We start from the raw sequence: 10,295 nt of genomic DNA on the forward strand, positions 1-10,295 counted from the left end.
TTTTCTATATATTTATTGAATGAGCAGTACAGCGATTACTGGCTTCCTCAGACAATGAACATAAATGTATACTTAGGAATGTATTTACCTCTGTTATATTGCTCTCTCTCTCTGTTTGTGTATGTGTGTTAATATTTATAAATATATAGAAGCAACAAGAGAATTATTTTCAAAGTTTAAACTTTCAAATTAGTATTAGAATTACTGTGCAATAATACATTTGGGTTGCCAATATAATATCACTTATAAACCAAAATTAAATTTATGATAATATCTGCCTAAACTGAGAATTATGTCCTTATTTAACAAATCTTAAATAAACTTGTATGTTATAACTTTAAGTTGGGAGACATCTGAACTTTGGTTGCGGTACAAGCCCATTTGTGGAAATATAATCCAGGCATTTTGAAGTAAATATAACTGCTTTTATCAATTTTGTTTTATTTGGGGTTTTTTCCCCCCCCAAATGTGAAGCTAATTTTAACATTGAAGCACACTCCTACAACTTAATGTTCCATTGTTCCATGGAGGAAATTTACAAGTTGCTTATTCTGATAAACTGAAACTATGGGTTTGGGGTGGGGGCAGGGTTCTTTTAACTGTATATTTTATTGGTCATCATATCAAATAAGTAAGAATGTAAGTAAATAAATAAATACATAAACAAATATTTCCTCTAGTAACTGAATAGTTGACTTACAATAAGTAATTAACAACAAGTCAATAGTCTTTAAACTATGAAGAATTGGACATTGAAAACACACCTGACTCAAATCCATATGAAATTTTTGATTGATGAGAAGAATGTGTATTTAATTAAGCTTTTTTTTATTTTAAAATGTATTAAATAAATCTACTTGTATTTTTAAAGAACTTTGCATGCAGCCCCTTCCGAATTCTTACAACTGTATTTATCATGAGGTGTGCTTTTATTTATTTATTTATTTGTTTGTTTGTTTGTTTATTTAATCAAGCTTATTTATTGCTGTAATGAGCCATTTCAGGCTTGTTGTGAAAATCAATGGATAAACAATCTTGGATAGACAAAAAAAAAAGGGGGGGGGGAAGAATAATAGAAAAGGAAGAATAGAAAAGAAAAGAAAGAAAAAAATAAGAATATAATAAAGAAAGAAAAGAAAATGTAAACAAGTAACCTCCCCCTTCATCACAAGCATAAACAATGTTAACAACCTGTCACTTTCTCTTAGAATGCAATAAACAATCACTTTATCCCATAACACATCTCTTATCTATAGACAAATCTTTAAAACCTCATTGTTCAGTCCTGGTCAGCAAAAGTCCATTAAGAGTTACCAGAAATAACAACATCTATTTTAATCTTGATCAAATAAACCAACTTTATATTCCTTCACTTTATTTTTAACAATCCTAGTCTTTAATCCCTTCAAATAATGTCCTAAAACTTGATTTCTTTTTTTTCTTTTTTCTTTTTCTTTTTCCTTTGTCACTTCTCAACAAGTCTTTCAAAACTTTAACAGGTCTCCTTTGTAAATCCAATATAGGAAAATTACCCAAGTCACTTTCCTGGTTTGATACTTGTATGTCCTTTTTAATTAATAAAACATCAGTCAGTTTCATTTATATATCCAGTATTTCATCATTTTCCAGATCATTCTTGTAATCAGTCATTTTTAAATCCATGTTCCAATCTATTTCCATCTTATCCAGTAGAACTAGTTCCTCTTCCATAAAATCATTCACACACAGTCTATTTATGATGACAGACATTCTTAAAAAGTTATTTTAAGTCTATTGTTCACAAATATCCTCCACAATATCCAATGTTAAGGTATTTTACTCCATTCTGTGTTAACAAGTTGAATAGGTGTTCTTCTTTAATTATAACCTTTACTTCCTTCTAGCTCATTCTAGAGTCTGGCCTTCAAAATCCCATCCTATCATGTTTCCCCCCGCCCCAGAGTTTTAAACATCAGCTGTTTTCCATGTTTTCAATTTATTAATTATTAATTTCAAAAACCCATTTCACGTCCATCTAGACTCTTAGTCCATTTATAACTTACAAAAAACAACATTCTAATCACCCTTTTGCCATTTATTCCCAAAAATTGCTAAGTCCTTAAACTTGTATTTAAAAATTTCTTTCACTGAAGATTGTAGGAAACTCACCCACTGAATATGATCAAACTTGCTGTTTCAAAGTTTTTAATATCTGAAAAATAGTAAATAGATAGTTCTAAAAGTGATTAAGAAATGAACATTGGTTTATCTATAATGTATAAAGGTACTTCAAATATATGTTGGAAATGTGAACAACATGAAGTGACATTTTATTATGCTTGGTGGACGTAAAAAGCTAAAAAAAAGTGGATTCAAATACATACTTTGATACAGAGGATTTTAAAGATTAATATTCAGTTGAAACCAGAACTTTTCCCATTAGGACTAAGGGATAAACAGTTAGAAAAAAAATCCATGGAAGATAATTTCAATATATGATTCCTGTGGTGTGATTATTACATGCACAGAGATGGAAAGATTTAACACTATTCACTATGGAAGAATGGTTGGTGAAATTGACAGATTTTGCTGAGATGGATAAACTAACTTCTTTGATTAGAGAAAAGACACTGTCTACATTTATTGGTGACTGGAAACCTCTTATGGACTTTTTGCATAAAAATAAAAAAAATGAACTTGTGATTTATGGTTTTGATGATTAGACAGGATAGATTATAGAAGAGTATTATGATGTAACTTTACAGAGGTTAAAATATAATTGTACTTATAACTGCTGTGAAGAATATTGGAAGCCCTGCTTTGTATCTTTTTTTTTTCTACTTTTTTTTTTCTTGCACTTTTTGCTTTCTCTTTGCTTTCCCTCTTTTCTTGTTTATTTTATATTAGTCTGTATTAGTTTTTATCTTCTTTTTTAAGAAGATAAAAACTCACCAGCCAACCACTCAAATCCTGATTCCTGCTGTCTATCCACAAGTAGTACCTGTCCAGAGTATATCTGGGTGATCCCACAATCTTTCCTTTTTCCGGAGAGATTTTGCTGACCAGAAGCCATCCTCTGGCCATCGATTTCAGCCATTGTGCTGTTCCCACTCCTTCGGTGACATCTACCTCATCACGTCATCACTAGAAGTTGTATAATCAAGTTCATTTATTGCTGTAACATGTGGCTTGCTGTGAAAATTAATGCTTTCAGTATGGGGGGGGGAGAACTTGCTGTTCATTTTATTTTGGGGTGTGAGTTTCTATCTGAAATTTTATCTTGATTCCTAAAGTTTAATAATAACACCAAAATCAAACATGTGGAAATAATACAAGGATCTTTTTAAAGCACTTTTGTTCTTGCAGGGCAGTGGAGAAATGGCTCCCAGCCTTTCTAATTCTCCCCAAAATGCCCTTGCAATGATCCTTGGTATCAAATAAAATAATTTAAAAATGTTACTATATATTTCTTAAACAATGTGATTCTCCTTAACTCAAAAAACCTTAATTTTATGGCAAAAATATTTACAAAATATGTATTAAAAAGCCACACATAAATAGAAAATCTTCTTATCTTAAATCTCAGAAAGGGATAGGATTTTGCTAATGTTAAGGTTTATAGATTTCCAAATGAAACACTATTTCCATTGTTTGGAAAGATTCAGTTAAAAAAAATGAATAGAGATTGAAGAATGATAATTACAAAGGAAATCGATGGATGAACTTGTATTTAATAATGGGGGGGGGGGAATCCTCTAAAATGTACTATTGAAATTTGGCAAAAATGACATCAAGAACTAGCATAATGAGCTTTGCCATTAACACCCCTTGTCTTTTCCTGAAAATTTAAAGAAATGGAAACTAGTAAATATACAAGATGAAATACAAAAATACAAAAATAAATGGGAGATCTAACAGTTTAGGATGAAACTGATTCATATATATATATATATATATATATATATATATATATATGTGTGTGTGTGTGTGTGTGTGTGTGTGTGTGTGTGTGTATTCTCCTTAAAGTCAAAAACCTAAAAGAATGTTTTAGGCTGAATCCAAATAAAATAACTATCCTTCTGTTCTTTTTTCTAGAAACATCATGTGCCATTTTGTAAACCATGAATAATCAATCCACTATATTTGATTTTATGCTTTTTGACTTCTCAGAGGTACAAGAACTGCAGATGCTTTACTTCTTTGTTTTCTTTGTATTATATTTGGCAATTCTGACAGGGAATCTCCTCATCATCTCTGCAATACTTTTCGACCAACATCTGCATATTCCCATGTACTTCTTCCTGATGAACTTGGCCATACAAGACCTTGGTGCCATTTCTGTCATTGTTCCTAAATCCATGGCCAATATACTCATGAACACAAGACACATTTCTTATCTTGGATGTGTTTTTCAAGTTTTCTTTGTTGTCTTTTTTATGGGATGTGATTTTTGGATCCTCACAGTCATGGCATATGATCGCTATGTTGCCATTTGCAATCCATTACACTATGAAAGAATAATGAACAAACAAGCCTGCATTCATATGATTCTTGCTGTATGGGTCAGCAGCCTACTTAACACATTGTTGAACACCTGTTTTACCTTTGCAGCTCCTTTTTGTTCCAACACGATCAATCAGTTTTTCTGTGAAATTCCACAGTTACTTAAACTCACCTGTACAGGCTTAAACCAAAATGAAATTAAACTAATTGTGGTCATTGGTGTCTTAGGCACAGGTTGTTTTTTCTTTATCCTGACTTCTTATGTGTCTATTTTCACTACTGTGATAAAAATTCCATCCAAGGAAGGAAGAAAAAAAATCGTCTCCACTTGCTTGCCCCATCTTACTGTTGTTTCCATATTCCTTCTAACTACACTCATTGCATATATCAAACCACCCTCCAGTATATGGGATTTAGCAACAAGTGTACTGTACTGCTTTATCCCACCTCTATTGAATCCCATCATCTATAGTATGAGAAACAAGGACATCAGGTTTGCCCTGTCAAAACTATTAAAAATGGGGAACTTTTCACAGAAAATAGCTAACTGTGTCTGGTGGACTTTTTGTAAGCCTATCTTCCCTTGTTCTGAGGAATAGCAACATATCCAGACAAACCTGTGTAAAGTTGTACCAAACTAAAGTGACATTTATTGTTACAGTTTAGATGAGTAGAATGTGTCTTAAAATGAAATGTTTTTATCATATTTTACTTGTGTGCAGTTGTGTTTTCTGCTCATATAGCTGTAATTTCCAAAGTAGTCTTGCAGTCCTTATTCTATTTTTATTGCTGTACCTTCTGCTTTTCAGTTGTATGATGTGTGGTACAGTCTTCATTGTTGGCAATAGTAAAATATGTTGTTCACATCGAATCCAGAAATCAATTAGACTTTAGTATTTTCTGATGATCCCAACATGGGCTGTGCTTATCCTTGAGAAATCAGAACACACATCCAAAAGTCAAGAAATGAAATTAATCAATCCAGGTTTATGTTTGTATATTCTTGGTGTTTATTCCCAGGCCCACAGCAATATCATGGCAGAAGGGGCTAAATTTGATGGCCCAAACCAATGTCTTACAAATGTTGAAGTTTCAGCTTTGTACATGGCATATCTTCCTGCAACATTCAACCACTACTGAGGTATCTTTCAATATGCATGCTCTAAGTTGGACTTGTCTTTACTGTCAAGCTCTCTGTAGCTCCAGGTGTCATGGAAATCTGTTTCAGCCACATAGCAAGCGGGAGTCAAAACCTTAGGTAAAATGGTGCCCTTATGCCATCATCTGTAGACCCAGGAGAAAAATGGCTGGTAGAGTCTCCTTGCTGTTACTAGTACAGCAAGATTATCTAAGGCCAAAAAGACTACAGCACAGAATAAGAAGTTGGAGATGAAACAGGTTGTGAAAGGAATTACAGTGAGTCTTTGGGGGCCTTGGATTCCTTGCAAACTACATAGCTGCAGCCAATCCCACTACAGATATGCAGTCCACCAACAGCAACAACTAATGCCCATGAATGTTCTTCAAGCCATCCCCAAAAAATTATCCAAGAACCTAAGTAGCCTAGACACAATAGTTTTCATTATATTTGAGAGTCCGGTTTTGCCAGGAGCCAATGAAATGGATTTCAGGGTTGTTTCTCTCTCACCTCTTCACAAAATATAGCTTGGAGGGGGGAAGTTGGGGTTGCCAGATTGTGGAGTTTTGCTCACATATTTTGGATAGGCTGACTCCCTAATGGTGGCTTCAATTTCAGTTACTTCAGCACGTGAATAAACCCTTGACAATATGTGGAGGATTATCTTTCATCCTCAAGGATCTGGGAATTTTCCATTCCACACAATTCATCTAACTTTTCTACTATACTTCTCCACATGAGCTGATAAGAATGACTTTTGTTCAGTCTGAGGAAGTACATAGTTCTGTGCTTCTTTTATAACTCAATGAACTTGACAAGGTGAGAAGTACTGTACATCAGCTTGATTTGTGCTTCAATGGATGAGCAGATCTTCAGTTGGGCAAGCCTTCAGAAGTAAAGTTCATACTCACAGTGAAATATTTCACTGGGCATTCTCCAGAAAAGAAAGTCAGTTTATGTGATTTTAAATGTGAACTAAAGATGTTATCCTATTTTGCAACCACAGTCTCAAAGCCTTTTCTGGCTGGCTTCTCAATGTCCATGAATTTCTACCTTACCCTTAGAGGGGTAAACCCTTCTCTTCTTCTATTCTAACCTCACTGGATGAGACTCAGCTGGTTCACATTCCAAATTTTGGCCAAACATGGTAATAAATGGAGGGAAATTCAACTATAAAAGGTCCAAACTCAGAAAGAATTTAAAGAAAAATTAACTGATCTGTCTGTCAAAGTAATGGGCAAAAGAAACTTAGAAAAGTGAAATCACAAAGACCTAACCAGGAGGGTGAGTTTTTCCTCTTTGGTGGATTTTCACAACACTAAAGATCAATCTTCATTTAGCTTTTATCTTGTGGCATTTGTTTCTTCTTCTCTAAGGAAGGCTGAAGCAAGGGAAGAGAGTGCCTTGCCAGTGAGTGGACATCACACACATATGCAAAGGGTCTGGGACTTAGATTGTGCTAGCATAGCCCATCATCTTGTCTATGTCCCCCAGCCCCCACAAACAACGATTGCGAAATATTATTAAAGAAGCTGACATACCATTTCTGAAGATTTTCTGGTACCTTCTTTTGGTTTTCTGTCTAAAGTTAAAACTCAGCTACTGAAACAACCTAGTGGGATAGGATTCTTTTCCTATATTACTTCTTTTTCTAAATGATTGGCCAAATTGATTTTGATGCATAAGAAAAAACAAATGAAAAAAAAAACTTGACCAGTTCCACCACTGCATTTTGACAAAAGATCATACACTGTTTTTAAAATCTTTTCTCCCTGCCCTTGCCCCTACCGCAAGTATATTGTAGCATCCTTTAAAATAAATATTGGAATATTATATTCTTTCATTTTATTTTTTTTAATATTCAACTTTTGGAAGTATGCAATGTGAAACTAATAAATAAAATAGAATAAAATAAAATTCCATGGAAAATAACTTAGCCAACAAAACAAAATATCTTCTCTTCTCTTCTCTTCTCTTCTCTTCTCTTCTCTTCTCTTCTCTTCTCTTCTCTTCTCTTCTCTTCTCTTCTCTTCTCTTCTCTTCTCTTCTCTTCTCCTCTCCTCTCCTCTCCTCTCCTCTCCTCTCCTCTCCTCTTCTCTTCCTCTCCCCTCCCCTCCCCTCCCCTCCCCTCCCCTCCCCTCCCCTCCCCTCCCCTCCCCTCCCCTCCCCTTCCCTTCCCTTCCCATCCCTTCCCTTCCCTTCCCTTCCCTTCCCTTCCGTTCCCTTCCCTTCCTTTTTTTTTTTCATTTTGCAGATTAAGTAGAATTAATACTGAGTTTAATTAGTGTCCAGAATACACTGACTATGCCTACAAACAATAGTTATTATATTTCAAAATAAACTATGAAGTATACATATAATGCAGGGAAGATGCCTGTTTGGAAAATAAAACCCTAAATTCCCAATGATTTTGAAACAAACCTGGAAAGAATGTTGAAAAGTTGCCTAAGATTAAAGAACTTATACAAAGCATTCTGAAACTCTTTATTTCTAATGTTGTAGATGAATGGATTCATCATGGGAGGAATAATCACATAAATCATGGCAAGAGCTAAGTCTAAATCAGATGAAGTGTTGCTGGGAGGTCTGGCATAGACAAAAAAAGCAATGCAAACAAGCAGTGAGACAACAATGAGGTGTGGTAAGATAGTGGAGAGGGCCTTTTGCTGTCCTCGTACAGAAGGGATTTGAAGTACAGCTCTGAAGATCCATACATAACTCACAATGATGAAGATAAAACATCCCACCCCTAGGCTAGCACCCACTACAAGAAGAACAACTTCCACTAGGTATAGGTTAGAGCAAGAAAGTTTCAGTAGTTTGGGGATTTCACAGAAAAATTGGTCAACTTTATTGGAACAGAAAGTTATTGAAAATGTGCCACTGGTGTGCAATATGGCATAAAGAAAACCAACTACCCACACAATGGCTACCATTTCAATGCAGGCTCCACTGTTCATTATTGCTTCATATTGTAATGGATTGCAAATAGCAACATGACGGTCATGTGCCATTACTGTTAAGAGAAAGATTTCAGATGCATCAAAGAAAAAGAAAAAGAAAACTTGAATGGCACATTCAGGATAAGAAATAAAATTGCTGTTCCTGAGTGAATTCAACATGGATTTGGGTACAATGGCTGAAATGGAACCTATATCAATAATTGCTAAGTTCATTAAGAAGAAGTACATTGGTGTGTGCAGATGATGGTCAAGAGTAATCGAAATGATGGTGAAAAGATTCCCCAGCAGGGTGATCAGGTATACGGCTAGAAACAGGGAGAAGTGTAAGATCTGTAACTCTCGAACTTGAGAAAATTCCAGAAGCAGGAATCCAGAGTCAGATGTAAGATTTGGCATTCTGTGCTCTCTGTGGGAAGAACAGCAAAAGGGATTAGTAGAAATTGATTGCTCTGTTCATGCAAAGTTCTTACTTTGAATAATGTAATTTATGTTGACTAATGAGATGAAAAATTCTGTCTAGGAGAAAGGTTGATGTTTAAGTCAGTTTTATCTTCTTGGTAAAGAAACAGTATTTCAGTCACTGGAAATTTCTACTCTATAAATTTATTTGGCTATAATATTTTAATAAGGGAGATTTCTGAACAAGTTGACAGTTGACTAATGTGTTTTTTTAATGTTAAAAATATTGTAAACATTTTAAATATTTTAAAAATATTTAAATACACAGTGTGTGTGTGAGTGCATGTATTAAAAATATTTAAATACACAGTGTGTGTGTGTGTGTGTGCATGTATTAGTCCAAGTTTGGCACTGAGACAAAACACTATTTTATCACCATGATAAAAGAATATAGTTGGGCAATTTTTCTACTTGTACATTTGTTGTTTTATTGGCTCACAGTACCTACTTGGTGAACATCTGAAATGTAGCAACACCACAAAAATCAGATTGGTCTATTCCTATCAGCCCTTAAAACCCAAAGATCCTTTAAATATTGAATTGAAATATTAATGGGCAAATTAAAAGAATTTGGTGCATTAACAGGTTTCAAGATTAATAAACTGAAGATGAAGATGTTAACAAAAAATATGAAAATAGAAGATCAAACAAAATTTATTGATGAATAAAATGAGTTTTAAGATAGAGAAGAAGCTAAAATACCTGGGTATCATGTCAATGTTTTTCTTATTTAAATAGAATTGTGTACAAATGATGAACATGTAATTAATAAATTGCATAAACCTTTATTGAAATTTGAAACAGAAGAAGAAGTGAAAGAATGTATAATAAAGTGGGTTAAATTTTTTGGTTATAATATACAGATGGAATAATGGGAAAATATGTGGTTGAAAGGCTTGAAATTTACACTATGTTACATTTATAAAGACAATTTTTATAAAATGATGTACTGTTGGTATATGTCACTAGAGAAATTGTCTAGAATCTATAAAGGCACCTCAAATTATGTTGGAAATGGGAACATCAAGATGGGACATTTTATCATGCTTGGTGGGCATGTAAAAAAGCTAGAAAATTTTGGATTCAAATAGAGAAACTGATTCAGAGGATTTTAAAGATTAATATACAATTAAGACCAGAGGTTTTTCTTTTGATATTGATGGATAAATAGTTATATACCACAATATTCTGCATAACTGAGAGTTTCAGAGATCAGTTGTCATGTATTAAATCTACATATGTACATGCATACC

At 33.9% G+C, this 10,295-nt stretch overlaps 2 protein-coding genes across 2 annotated transcripts; one reads left to right on the forward strand and one right to left on the reverse strand.

Annotated features, from left to right (window-relative positions):
* Nucleotides 1-4,100: 4,100 nt before the first annotated feature.
* Nucleotides 4,101-5,081, forward strand: LOC148215518 (olfactory receptor 14C36-like). Its single transcript, XM_088142910.1, has one exon. It carries the CDS (start codon nt 4,101-4,103, stop codon nt 5,079-5,081), a length of 981 nt encoding a protein of 326 aa, XP_087999036.1.
* Nucleotides 5,082-8,013: 2,932 nt separating this feature from the next.
* Nucleotides 8,014-8,982, reverse strand: LOC148215519 (olfactory receptor 14A2-like). The gene has a single exon (XM_088142911.1). It carries the CDS (start codon nt 8,977-8,979, stop codon nt 8,014-8,016), a length of 966 nt encoding a protein of 321 aa, XP_087999037.1. The 5' UTR covers nt 8,980-8,982.
* Between the last annotated feature and the right edge of the window lie 1,313 nt (nt 8,983-10,295).

The sequence above is a fragment of the Python bivittatus genome, unplaced genomic scaffold (genome assembly GCF_059951505.1).
Source record: "Python bivittatus isolate LINGU-HERP-01145 unplaced genomic scaffold, Pbiv_v1 ctg000470_np1212, whole genome shotgun sequence".
In the NCBI taxonomy this organism is placed as follows: Eukaryota; Metazoa; Chordata; class Lepidosauria; order Squamata; family Pythonidae; genus Python; species Python bivittatus.

Bases quoted from the DNA above. Each gene is read 5' to 3' on its own strand.
- LOC148215518 (XM_088142910.1), top strand. From the start codon at position 4,101: ATGAATAATCAATCCACTATATTTGATTTTATGCTTTTTGACTTCTCA.
- LOC148215519 (XM_088142911.1), bottom strand. From the start codon at position 8,979: ATGCCAAATCTTACATCTGACTCTGGATTCCTGCTTCTGGAATTTTCT.